This window comes from Lichenostomus cassidix, chromosome W (genome assembly GCF_008360975.1).
Source record: "Lichenostomus cassidix isolate B80296 chromosome W, HeHo_3.0, whole genome shotgun sequence".
In the NCBI taxonomy this organism is placed as follows: Eukaryota; Metazoa; Chordata; class Aves; order Passeriformes; family Meliphagidae; genus Lichenostomus; species Lichenostomus cassidix.
Genome location: NC_139510.1, coordinates 20,388,336 through 20,402,126, shown reverse-complemented (window position 1 = coordinate 20,402,126; position 13,791 = coordinate 20,388,336). Strand labels below are relative to the sequence as shown.

The 13,791-nt window shown below is 47.2% G+C and overlaps 2 protein-coding genes and 1 long non-coding RNA gene across 3 annotated transcripts in view; 2 read left to right on the top strand and 1 right to left on the bottom strand.

Annotated features, from left to right (window-relative positions):
* Positions 1-13,791, top strand: part of LOC146425649 (uncharacterized) — a 563,016-nt gene that overhangs the window by 305,790 nt on the left and 243,435 nt on the right. The window lies entirely within an intron of this gene.
* Positions 1-13,791, top strand: part of LOC146425651 (SMAD family member 2-like) — a 46,386-nt gene that overhangs the window by 7,579 nt on the left and 25,016 nt on the right. The window lies entirely within an intron of this gene.
* On the bottom strand, positions 459-1,929 carry LOC146425652 (uncharacterized). Its single transcript, XM_085041496.1, has one exon. The coding sequence runs from the start codon at positions 1,927-1,929 to the stop codon at positions 610-612; it is 1,320 nt and encodes a 439-aa protein (XP_084897622.1). The 3' UTR covers positions 459-609.

Sequence of the window (13,791 nt, the reverse complement as noted above, 5' to 3'; positions counted from 1 at the left end):
AAACACAAAAAGAATTCTCATGGGAAAAGCCTGTGCTAGCCACAGCAATTCCCTACTTTTGGGCAATATTTCCTGTTTTCTTTGGCCAACAAGTCATCTTCTACTTTTGGGCAAGATCCGGTTTTCTCTGGCCAGCTGCTTGCTTTCTTGCAGCATCAGCAAAATACTTCCTTAACGCGGAGGGGGAGGAGGGGTGGAACCAGGCCTCTGCATTTACCGAAAGTGTCTCTATGGCTATCGAGAGATCACTCCAGCTGCTTTACTGTTGCTGTACTGCCTTCTCACACCCGTGCTGGTGTAAGGCACAGATTCTCACTCACCCCACGGGTTCTTTGGATAACTCGTGCGTTACCAAAAGAAGACAAAGAATTCAGAGTGCTCAAGTCAGCCGGAGGAGGTTCCAAGGTTTATTCTGAAGGTTCCAGGGTGAAAGGAGGCGAGACACCCCAGCCGTCTACATTTAAAGGGGCAGCTGGGGGGTCAGGGGAGAGGAGGCGGGGGGAACACCACAACCACTGGGAGGAGGAAGGCATGGAATCAGGGGTTAGGTTACAGCTGGGGGGATTTACATAATTTGGGGAGGAACCATCGTGTTCTCCAGGGGGGAGGCTAAGATGGCTTCCACCAGTGGAGTTCTGCTGTATTGGAACTCCTCAGCTCCTCAGCAGTTCCTGAGATGGTATCTTCTACCCCAACAACTCCCCCTTCCTTATTTAAAGGAAAGGCCTCCCCTACTTGCTTAGTTAAACACTTCTTGAGGCAACCGAACAAGCTTAGAACAAGGAAAATTATTAGGATCACCCACAGTCCAGTTTTGACTAAGGATGCTAGCCACCCCTGAAGTCCCCACTGTCCGAAAAGATCGCTAATCCAGTCTGCTTCTTTTTCTGTCTTCAGTTCTTTGATTTGATCCTTTATTTTCTGTATCGTCGCGTGGATGCTCTGGCTATGAGATGACAGGTTAAAGCAACACAGTCCCTCGAATTCCTCACAGCCATGTCCATGGGCCAATAAAAGAAAATCGATGGCTGCTCTGTTTTGCAGTGTTGCATGCCTGGTGGTTTCTTCATCTTCAAGAAGCTGAGAGAGGGCACTCGAGGTTAGGTTAGCATGCTTTCCGAGCCAGCACTCAAGGTGGCTAAGTTCTCCTAAGGCTTTTGCTGCTGCTACTCCAGGCAGGAAAAACGATGCAGCAATCCTTTTAGACAATGACCAATTGATAATTTCGCTATCACAATTAGGATCTAATTGTTGTATATGTCTTTTTTGGCGGGCCAATCGAGTATGGTTTTTCCAATGCAGAATTTGGGTTTTGTTGGGTGCTAGTACAGAAAGCCTGCCAAGAGTGCACGGTCCCCCTTGGAGCTGGGATGGGATTCCAGACCACGCCTGATTCCCACAAATCAGGAACATACCTTTGGGCAGCATTTTGGGGTGTACAGATGACTCTGTTGGGATGACCTTTTTATCCTGACACCAATTACTGACAGAGTAAACCTTTCCCTGGGGTGTTGCTTTTCTACTATGACTTAATTTCTGGTGTTCTGACCAGGATAATGCCATCCCTCTTTTCGGGCTGAAGACAAACTTGAGGCAAAGGGTAGCCTGGGAGGACCCCAATAATAGTAATTCGTGGGGTTCCTCTGGTGCTGCTGCCAGCGTGTTTACCCATTTCTCCCAAGCTTCTTTCTGGGGGAGCACCTCGTTTGCAAAAGGCAGTTCATCTTTGTGGAGAGGGATCCCCACCAGGCATGATGAAAGTGGGTCACTGACGCTGCCCATAGACAGGCACATATGGTCTTGCTGGAGTGCTTTTGCCAATGTAACCCATATATTGGTCTTTGGCTGAGGGACAATCCATGCGGCAACCTCTGGTGGTAACAGGATGCAGGAGGTCAGGAGAATGCAGAGGTAGGCAATTACAGGCATGGTGGTAAGAGAGGTATAGGTAGTCCTTTTTTCTGTGGGATTTCAAGCAAAAATCATTAAAAGATGGTTTTCTGTTACTTCTTTTCTTTTTCCCCTCTCATCCCCCCTTTTTTTTCATAAGACACAGGTAATAAGGTTGTGGGTTAGGGAAACACATGAGGGTAACAGATAAGGGATTTGTGGGTTTGGGGAACTGCTTGAAGGCGGCACAAATAGCTGTTCACATGACTGGTATCTTGCGCCAACGTCTTCTCCAAGCGGCACTGGTTTCTTTGTCTGGAGTTTCTTTGTCAGTGTCTGGTGTGTCATCTTTCGCCTGCTCAGGAGCTGTCACTGACGGTCGGAGGTAGGGCTTTACATATTTTCCTGGTATCCACTTGGGTCCTGAAGGTGTGGAAACACAAGCATATCCCCTCCCCCATACAATTAGTGAAAAAGGGCCTGATATTTGATGGCTTTCTGGATCTTTGATTAACACTGGTGGTTGTTCTTTCAATTTGGCTTGGGTCGAATTGGTAAAATGCCGGAACACAGGGGGGTCAGGCTCTTCAAACGAATTGTTTAAGAAATTTATTGTAAAAAGGGCTTTGCAGAGTCTCATAATGGGGGAATTGAGTTCTGACCCTCCCCGCTGTTGGTCTAGGACCCTCTTAATTGTCTGGTGGGTCCTCTCAACTATGGATTGTCCTGTGGGGGAGTGGGGGATACCTGTAATGTGTTTGATGCCCCATGAGCTAAAAAACTCTTGAAGTTTGTTAGAGATGTAAGCTGGACCGTTGTCAGTTTTTATCTCAGCAGGAACGCCCAGGGTAGCAAAAGCAAGGAGAAAGTGCTGTATAACATCTCTTGCCTTTTCTCCTGCATGGGCAGATGCAAAAACAGCTCCAGAAAATGTGTCTACAGAAACATGTACATATTTCAATCTGCCAAACTGGGGGACATGGGTTACATCTGTTTGCCAGACTTCACAGCTGCCTAGACCCCGGGGGTTAACTCCAGACCCTAATGATGGCACTTGGTAGCTCTGACAGCTAGGACAGGTTGCTACAATTGCCCTTGCCTGGTTTCGGGGTAATTTAAACATTCTCATGAGTGCTGGTACATTCTGATGGTAAAATTGATGGCTCAGCTTTGCCTGAGCAAAGGTGTCTGGAATGTTAGGAGCTTTCACCGGCATAGCTAGAGCGTCTGCCCTCCGATTCCCATCAGCAACTGGTCCAGGGAGATCGGTGTGTGACCTCACATGCATCACATGGAACGGCTGCTTTCTGTGGGAAAGCAGTAAAACAAGTTTTGAGAGCAGTTTATACAATTTAGGATTTGACACTTCTTTTAGCCAGGCATGTTCTGCTCTGGCGACTACCCCAGCTACATAAGCTGAATCTGTTACCAGATTAATAGGTTCTTCGAACATCTCAAAAGCTCTAACAGCAGCCGCAAGCTCCGCAATCTGCGGTGAGCCTTCGATTATTTGGATATCGTGCTCCCACACTTGCGTTTCGGGATGTTTCCAAGTCACGACTGACTTATGGGATTTCCCGGAGCCATCTGTAAAGACAGTTAGAGCCTTGAGAGGGGTTCGACTTTGGAGTTCTTTTGGGGCCAAATGAAAAGCCGAATTGAATAATTTGTGTTTTGGATGATGATTTGAAATCTTGCCTGGATAACTATCCAGAGCAACTTGAAGGTGTTCATTTGTTTGGAGTATGTTTGCTAAGGATTCACTTTCCAATGACGGATAGATGCAGGTGAAATCACACCCTGCAAGGGTACGGAGGCGTGCTCTGGCTCTCATAATTAGTTGAGCTACTAGTTCCTGTCGTGTTGTTATGGTTTTGAGCGGCTGATGTGGTAAGAAAATCCACTCTATTATAAGAAGTGGGTCTTTTTGTGCAGTGTCCCATTGAAAAATCAGTCCATACAGCCTAGGTGACTCACCCAGAACGATGAAATTAAAAGGCAACTCAGGACTTGTCCGATGGGCTTGGCGAGAAGACAGGGCAAGCTGTACCTTAGCGATGGATTCCCGGGCCTCCTCTGTGATGACTCGGGGCGAGTCCAGGTGGTCACAGCCTTTCAGGAAGTTAAACAGCGGAGCAAGGTCTTGCGTAGTAATTCCCAGCAGAGGACGAATCCAGTTTATAGAACCACACAGTTGGTACAAGTCCCGGAGTGTCTTTGGGTTGTCTTTAATGGTGAGCTGCTGGGGTACGATGGTCCGTTCGCTGATGCGGAGTCCCAGGTAGGTCCACGGGCAGGTACGCTGAATCTTTTCCTGCTGGATCTCAAACCCTGCTTTCTCAATGGCTTGAATAGTTTTTTCTAGAGTTAAGTTCAGGTATTTATCATTTGGTGCACAAATTAACACATCATCCATGTAGTGGAGAATGATAGAACGTGCAAACTCTTTGCGGATGGGGGACAGGACGCGAGCCACGTACCATTGGCAAATAGTTGGAGAATTTTTCATACCCTGGGGTAACACACACCAGTGGTGTCTGCGCTGGGGGGCTTCCTGGTTTAGGGATGGCACGGAGAAAGCAAACCGAGGAGCATCACTTGGGTGTAGGGGGATTGTGAAGAAACAGTCCTTAATGTCAATGACAGCAAGCTTCCAATTCCTAGGAAGCATTGAGGGCGAGGGCAGGCCAGGCTGTAGGGGTCCCATATCTTCAATGACTTCATTGATTTTCCTGAGGTCTTGGAGGAGCCTCCATTTGTCTTTTCCAGGTTTCCGTATGACAAAGACAGGGGAGTTCCAAGGGCTATTAGATGGTACAATATGACCTTTGGCGAGCTGTTCTTCTACTAGGGATTCTAGAGCGCTGAGCTTCTCTGTGCTTAGGGGCCACTGGGTCACCCACACGGGGTCGCTTGTCTTCCAGGTTAGGGGCGGGGTGGAGTGCACCCCAGTGGCCCCAACTAAAAATCCTGAGATGGAGGTGGGATTACCAGCTGAGTCCCCCACTGGGTAAGGAGATCTCTGCCCCAGAGGGTAAAACCAGAGTCAATTATGTACGGGCAGATGGTGGCTGTGTGTCCTTCAGGGCTTTCTATGATGATATTATTTGTACTCCTCTGGGAAGTTGCTGACCCTCCTATGCCTGTGATTCTGCCGCCTGCTGGTTTGGTCTTCCAGTCCTGGGGCCATTCTGCTCGAGAAATGATGGTTACATCGGCCCCTGTGTCTACCATCCCCGTCAGGTAAGCAGTGGATTTATCATTGTGTAGTTTACAATGCATCATGGGCTTGTCTGCGCTTACAACTTCTGCCCACCATATGGAAGGTGTTCTGTGGCACCTGGGGTGGTTTTCAGGTAGTATGATAGCTTGTGCTACCACCTGACCCTTTGATAGAAACCAGGGAGTGTTGTTACAGGAGACAGAAATTTGTACTTGTCCATTGGGGTCTATTTTGTGCACCTCAGGTAAAATAAAAAGTTCGGGAGGACCATGCTTAGTGTCCCCGACTACTAGAATGTCCACAGTCCTGTCAAAAGGTTTTTCAAAGCCCACATATATGTGTTGTTGATTTCCATTGCGGAAGTGGTGTGTATCAGTACTTACAAGACAGAGTCTCTTGTCCGTTCTGCTGTGTGGTGCGCAGTTATCATCCATGGCAGGGGTGGCAGGGCAGGGAGAGACGGCTGTAGAATTTGTGTCCTGGCGCGGAGCCGTGCTGCGCTTCAATGTTCGTTTCCCTGGTCCTTCTGATGGTGATGCTGGCAGGGACAGCCTGGGGGCACAGCTTCAGTATTTTTGTTAGTATTTCTCTTAACACGCTTTGGTTTAGGGCAGTCTTTGGCAATGTGTTCAAAACTCCCACAATTATAACATCTCCGTGGAGGTTTCTGAGATGCTGCTAGTGCTTCTGCTACCCCTTTTGAAACTGCCTGGGCTATGGCTGCCTCAGGAGATGCCAATTTGGTGCAAGCCTCAATCATCTGATCGAGGCTAGGAGGTGGGTCTAGCGGAAGGGCCTGGAGGACTTTTTTACAACTCTCATTAGCATTCGCCATAGCTAATGCATGCAGCAGCTCCTTTTGGGCTTCTGGATTCCCAACTTGCTTTTCAACTGACTCTTTTAGTCTATCGAAGAATTTTATAAAGGACTCATCGATAGTTTGTTTTATGGTGGAGAAATTTAGAGAGGGAGTGGAATCCGAGGGGGTTGAGAGCAAAGCTCTGTCAGCCTCTCTTTTGATATCTTCTAAAATCAGTTCAGGCAATTGTCTCGCCTGATCCTGGGGTTTAACCAGGTTTCCTTCCCCGCAAAGATCATCCAGTGTTATGTGAGCCCTGTTGGGATCTCTGTGATATACCTGGAGGAGGTCTTTTAATTGTTTTCTCCAAGTTCTGTCCCACAGCATGTATTCTCCAGGTGACAGAAGGCATGCCATAAGATTTTTTATATCATGTGGGACCAGTACATTCGCAGCAAAGGTAGCTTGGAGTAGGTTCTTAAAGTAAGGGGAGTTACGCCCAAAATCTTTCCCTGCCTTGCACATCTCTTTTATCTGTGCATATGGGAGGGCATCCCAGCGGGGGTTTCCTCCAGCTCTATTATAATGGACTGGAGCAGCAGTGACAGAGATTTTGTTGGCTAATTCCCAGTGCCCCTCGTATGCAGCCTGCTTGCGTATTTCAAGCCAGGGATCCTCTTCAGAATCGCTGCTTTCCTCATCCGAAGAAGAACAGGCAGCCCGAGGCCGGTGCCGGCGGGGCTGGCTCTTCCTCTGTCGCTGGCCGGCTCCGTTGCCGTGGGAACCGGGGAGGAGCGGGGCAGTAGGAGTAGCGCCGCAGGGGAGGGGGGGGTGAACGAGGGAGGGACCCGCGCCGGGGTGGGAGCTCCCCGCGGGGGGCAGGGCCGACGCAGGGACGACACCCGACACCGCGGGGGGGGGTGAACCCGGCGCAGGGATACCCGATGATGCAAGGGGCGGGGCCGATGCCAGCCCGGGAAGTTTAAGCTGATAAGGATCAGGCATGCTAGCTTGTATCTCCACGTGGTCCGCGCCATATGGACCCGCGGCAGGGGGGGGTAACGCGTGGTTTGTGCCGTCCCGTGAGAAACATGGAGTCAAGGTAGGGAGGTTTTGGGGAGCTGGGAAGAGGGTGAGGGACAGGCTCGAGCCGGGCTGGCCAGACCCGGCTGGAGCAGGGGATAGGGGAGAGAGCGCTCCTCCCCCCTGGGGTTCCGAGGGTTTGGGGACAGCGGGGGAGGGAACAGACACGGGGGAGGCAGAACAAGAGAGATCTGAATTTTTAGGCAGAACTGTTTCAGTCTTAGCGTTCTTAACAGACTTATAAATCACTACAAACAAAGGGAGAAAATTAGCAACCTTTCAATCCCCAGCCTGTGTGAGAACAGTCAGCTCGTGTCCTATTTTATCCCAGAAGCTAAGAGATTGAACAGCAGTTACAGAAACATTTGGAAAGATGTTAAAAATCCAGCGAACAAAACATTTCAAATTCCCCTTAGAGAACTGGGAATTATCTGACTTAAGAGTAGTTTTAAGGGAGGTATAAAGCTCTGATTGAGGATGGGTTAACTTCCCACCCATATTCCCCAAATAAATTCTTCCCAACACCGAAAGAAAAAAATTAGGAGAAAAACAAAAGAAGGATTCACCCCAGCAAAGCCTCACTTACCACCTCGAGGCTTCCGAGAGTGTAAAAAAAAAACTTTCGGCGTGGTTCTCTGGTTTTAGCCGATTTCTCCTGTCCCAGACAAGCGGAGATTTCTCGGCTGCCTCTTTAAACAGATCTAATAAAACTTAGACCTGTTTTCGAGGGAAGTAGCTGCTCCGATCGTGACATCTATGGCATAAAGCCTTCCGAGACACTTTCAGGGATTTTTCAGGTCCCTGTATCGAGCGCCACTTAACGCGGAGGGGGAGGAGGGGTGGAACCAGGCCTCTGCGTTTACCGAAAGTGTCTCTATGGCTATCGAGAGATCACTCCAGCCAGCACTGCCTGGTGCTGTACAGAAAAGCCCTTCTCACACCCATGCCGGTGTAAGGCACAGATTCTCACTCACCCACGGAGTTGGATAACTCGTGCGTTACCAAAGACAAAGAACTCAGAGCGCTCAGTCAGCCGGAGGTTCCAGAGTTTATTCTGAAGAGTTCCAGGGTGAAAGAGGGCGAGACACCCCAGCCGTCTACATTTAAAGGGGCGGCTGGGGGGTCAGGGGAGAGGAGGCGGGGGGAACACCACAACCAATGGGAGGAGGAAGGCATGGAATCAGGGGTTAGGTTACAGCTGGGGGGATTTACATAATTTGGGGAGGAACCATCGTGTTCTCCAGAGGGGAGGACTAAGAAGGCTTCCACCAGTGGGGTTCTGCTGTATTGGAACCACTCAGCTCCTCAGCAGTTCCTGAGGTGGTATCACCCACCCCAACACTTCCTCTTATCTATCTTCAAAGACTTTCATAGGTCTGTTAAGACAGACCAGCTGTTAACACAGGTCAGACCCCAACATCTCCCCCTTCCCTTTCAAATAAGCCCAACGCTCGGCGAATAACCAGGTTACAGCATTGTAGGGCACAGCACAGCAAAATCCCACCCACCAAAAGGAACACCACCAACATAAATGCTAACTTACAGAGGTCCTTTAGCCAGCCAGTAATACCTCAGCCACTGAGCCACCCATCAATACCCAGCCCGTCGGATATAGTTAACTGGTGGGTAAGGGACTGCAACTCTTTTATTTTCTTGTGTATCGATTTTGAATGATCTGAGAGATTCATGTAGCACATACCCTCAAACTCCTCACATCCATGCCCCTGCGCTAACAACAAGAAATCTATAGCTGCTCTGTTTTGTAGGGTAGCATGTTGAACAGAGTCAACATCATTCAACAAACTGCTAATAGTTGCTGATGTGGCGTTGGTATGTTTTGCTAGACAGCACCCTAACTTCCTTAATGTGGCTAGGGCCTGCGCCGATGTGACTCCGGGTGCAAAAATGGAGGATGCAATTATCTCTCCATTGTTCCAGGACTCAAAGTTATTGTTACAGTCAGCCTGAAACTTATGCACACTTCTTTTGCCTCGGGAATGCTTGTCTGTTCACGTTGAGAATCATTGACATGTTCGGTGTTAAGAGGGTTAATCGCCCTATCGAACAGGGGCCTCCCCTGATTTTTGAGGGGATGCCAGCCCATGCATGGTCCCCGCAAATAAAGAAATATCCTAGGGATAGCTGCAAAGGGTGGTTGGTTGCTTTGGAAATGCTTTTGGACACGTAACCGCACCAGGAGTCATCACGGTAGGCTAGCAAACTAGAATTTACATTAACAGCTGAACCATTGCAACCTAAGTTTCTACAAGAAGAGCTTGACCAATTAAACTTTACGCAGGCATCCATTCAGACTGAGCCCAATAGTTCCAATTCTTGGGGCTCAGTCGGGGCAATTGGCAAATAGGGTATCCATGCATCCCAATTGTTCACCGTGCTAACTATATCAGAGTTGCTGCATGTGGGCACCATGCTGGGACAGGGCCAGTAGTCCATTGGTACCCCCACTAAACATGTAGAAAATGGATTACCCGGGGATGAGAAGGCTAAGCATATAGCATCTTTGTTGGAAAACGCAGTTTTCCAGCAAAACTTATGCTAACTAAACAGGCCTGAACGGAGCCTCAGCATAGCCAGGCCTCAGTGAAAATCCTGACAAGTTGTTTTGAAGAGCTGACGCCTGAGAACCACAGCTGTGTTTCTGAGCTGTGGGAAGAATGTCAGGAGAAAGATTAGGGAGTCAGAAGTGTTATGAGAAAGAAAAAAGGGAGTCACCGGGAAGATCCCTGAATGTGTGAGAACAGACTGCAGGTGTGTGTGTAGTTATAATTGGTAACACATGTAACAGTATATAAGTTTCTCGTTTGGTGAAATAAAATGGAGCTTACTCTATATCTCATATTGAGACTGCCGTGAGTTCCCTCTCGTCGCGACGTTAAATGGTGATCCCGACGACTACGGACACCGACAGCAGAGTTTTACGACCCTGCTTCTGAGAGCGGCGGGAACGGAGAGGCGCCGAAGCAGTGCAGCGACGGTGTGTCAAAATCTTCGCCTGAATCGGGGAAGATCCAGCGGCACAGGCCGAATAGGACCTGCCTACCGTGGGGGCTACACTTCGGTGAACTGCACAAACTCTGGCGATTGTGAGCTCCGACAGAGTGCTTAGACGGTGTCGACCAGGACCCTGAAAACCAGCTGGACCATAATGGAAACAGAGGTAGCCCAATTTTTATTGTTATGCTTTTTAGAAAAGCACGGACTCAGTAAAAGTAGCCTATCACACTTAATGAGCCTGATGGTGGTAGGACAAGCTTATGGATTTTTTACAAATCCTATTACAGTATTCAGTGTGGGAGAGTGGTTGAATTACGGAGCTATTTTACTTTTGGACTGTGATAAAATTGCAAGAAAGCTTGGTAAACCATGGAGTACAGTCGTAGCCTGCTTACAGAAGCATTGCACGGAACAAAACCTTGTGTGGCTGACGGCGCAGGAGATGGCAGCTGCATGGAGCAGAGAGAAACCTGTGAGTTACTGTACTGCTTTTGCTATGCGGGGAACTTCGGCAGCCGCGCAGCCGGGGAAACCCCCCCCGCCAGGGAGGGGGGGGGAGAATAGTAGCTCTCCCGCGCTGCCGACAGCCGAGAATACAAAGTTACTCAATTGGATGAAAAATCTGTTCCTGTCTCAATGTATCACAGAGCTTGGCAATTTTACAACGAAAAACATCTTAGCTGCTTTGTTTGAGAGGGCTCAAATATCGTGGGTAAAGAAACAAAGTAACCAGAAATCATCCCGATGCTATCGATGTGATAGTAAAAAACACATAAGAAAGAACTGTAACAAAAAGGTTTGGTGTTCCCGCTGCAACAGAGATACTCACAGCACAAAGGCTTGTAGAAACAGAAAGAACAAACAGAAAGTGACCAGTGACCGAGTAGCAGCGGCGGCCCCTACCCTTCGCTGCGCGCCGCCTGCGGACCACACGGGCGGACCTGTGGCGGAAGTTGCTCCAACCGTGGTTTCCGGCCGAATGACGGCGACAGCAGAGGTCCCAGAGGGTGCCCCGGTAGGTGGAGCCGCGAGCCATCCACGCCTCCTTCACTGCCCCAACTGTAACGTCTGTGGTGAAACTCTAAACTCTACTCCTCCCCAAGGATGAAGAAATGATTGACAGCTTCAGCAGCGAACCAGAACTAACCAACAGCGTTGCCAGCAAAAACTGCAGTTTGATACACAATGGAGAACTTTTAAGAGTTTCAAAGATGCGAATCTTCTTTAGTGCTCTGAACTAGAGGTCCTTCATCTCCCGCTCGGGAATCACATCCATGTCGTCCCCCATGGCGGCAGCGATCCCGCCGCGCTCTCTAGCTTCAGAAACAAATCTTTGAACACGTTCTCCAGCTGTTCTCTCCAAAACCTCTAATTATTCGCTTTGCCGGGTGAAACACCCATTGCCACGTATTGACCAACAGACCAAAACCTATTTTCAATGTTTTACTAATAAAGAAGCATTGTAACAAGATATTATCCTGATTAAAAAAAAAAACAAAAAAAACAAAAAAAAAAACCACCTTGAATACTAAAAGCCTTAAACGAAAGCTGAATTTTGCTAAAGCATTTGTGTGTATGTGTGAATATTGTAGGCCTACTGAGAGTGTTGTTTGCTTTTCGAATGCTTTAATGTGGATGAAACCTGTGACTGATGAGAGTGTGATTTTGATTTCTTGAGAGTTTTGATGTGTGAATGAGGACCTGTGGGTGAAGTTATACTGAATAGTTTACCTGTTAAGTACTTTTGGTTAAGCATAGATTCTGTTAAAGTTAAGTAATAGTGAATTTAAATTCTATTAAGTTGTAAATTCTGTTAAAGTTAAAATTCTGTTAAGTAATATTAAGTGATGTTAATTTTAAATTCTGTTAAGTTTTAAATTTTTTTAGAGTTAAGTTGTTAAAGTGATATCAATTTTAAATTCCATTATAGTTAAGTCCAATTTGTTAGTTTAAAATCAGATTTATTAAGTTTTATTCATTTTTAGTGATATTAATTTTAAGTTTTAAATTTGTTAGTTTATATTATTATTCACAAAAGCTTTGCAGTTTCATCTTTCTTAGTTAAAGTCAAATAATAATATCTACTGTTTTCAAATATTTCATCTCACCTTATATAGTTATCTACAAAAATAGTAACATGTTAAGACACTCTCCTTATTGATATTAATCAAAGCTTGTTTATAAGATGTTCTAAGAAAACCCTTCCACTTAGCACCTAAGCTCTGGCCAAGCTTTGGTTCTAACTGGCTGGGAAACATGCCATGAGTCCCAAATATTTTGCACCAAAATGTGATCAAATAATTTTCATTTACCAAATTGAGTTTATAAAAGCTAAACCTTCTTCCAAGTAAACTTGGAGTCCTTGTCCGGAAAAGGTTCTCCAAGCTTTACCTGTGAAGTGAATGTTTTCAGCAATGACAGTTCCTAGACCATGGCAACATATCTAAATAATAATAATAAGAATTACTTATAGCAAAGCAAATTAATCTGATAACAGACAACGTCTGTTCTCACAAGCGAAACGGGGGAACTGTTGGAAAACGCAGTTTTCCAGCAAAACTTATGCTAACTAAACAGGCCTGAACGGAGCCTCAGCATAGCCAGGCCTCAGTGAAAATCCTGACAAGTTGTTTTGAAGAGCTGACGCCTGAGAACCACAGCTGTGTTTCTGAGCTGTGGGAAGAATGTCAGGAGAAAGATTAGGGAGTCAGAAGTGTTATGAGAAAGAAAAAAGGGAGTCACCGGGAAGATCCCTGAATGTGTGAGAACAGACTGCAGGTGTGTGTGTAGTTATAATTGGTAACACATGTAACAGTATATAAGTTTCTCGTTTGGTGAAATAAAATGGAGCTTACTCTATATCTCATATTGAGACTGCCGTGAGTTCCCTCTCGTCGCAATGTTACATCTTGACCAGTAAGATTGGCCATAGTTATCCATATGTTAGTTTTCAGTTGAGGGGGTACCCATTGGGCCATTCCTACTGGGATCACGCTGAGAAGAGCGATGATCCCTGTGATGGTGCCGTGCCCACCTCCTACATGCCTCATCCCACTGACTCTCAGGAACAGAATGGTTAACTGGTACAAAAATGTTCCAGTGGCACTGGGCTTGTAAAATCACAGTGGTTCTATTTGCTCTGGCTCATTGTATTGTTGTTAGTACCTGCCACATACGTAAAGCTCGCTCCCTAGCTTCAATGCTCTCAAACAACCCTATAAGGTCTTGATTGCACAAAGAAAAATCTCCTATAAACTCTCGCAAGGCTCTCAGAGGATTATCTTGCTCACGAAAGCGAAAACTGCAGGCTATGCACAGCTACTCTCCAATAAACACCACTACATTTACCCAGATCTTCTGCTTACATTCCCCACACAAAATTTTCAGCCACTTCTGCTTTGCCCCACACTCATCACATGGTCTCTCTGGCTCTTGCTTTACTTGAGGCCGCGGCAAGCACGCTGCATGCTCTTGCGTAACAAAGATGTCCGACAGTAAGGCCTCTTGTGGAAATAAGCAAATTGAGAACCCTGAAACTTCATATAGGGTCCACAGCAGAGGAGCTAGTTCACACTTGAGCTGCTGATTGCTTCTCCTCTGGGCCTCGGGGCATGACATCCAGCTCAGCGGGTGTTGTAACGTGCGCTCTTACCCACTTGGCTGGCAACCAGTGCGGGTGATGGTCTTGTCCTGTAACGACACAAGCATAACCTTTTCCCCAGGTTAATAGTCTATACGGACCTTCCCAACTGTTCTGTTGCGGGTTGAATACATCTACGGG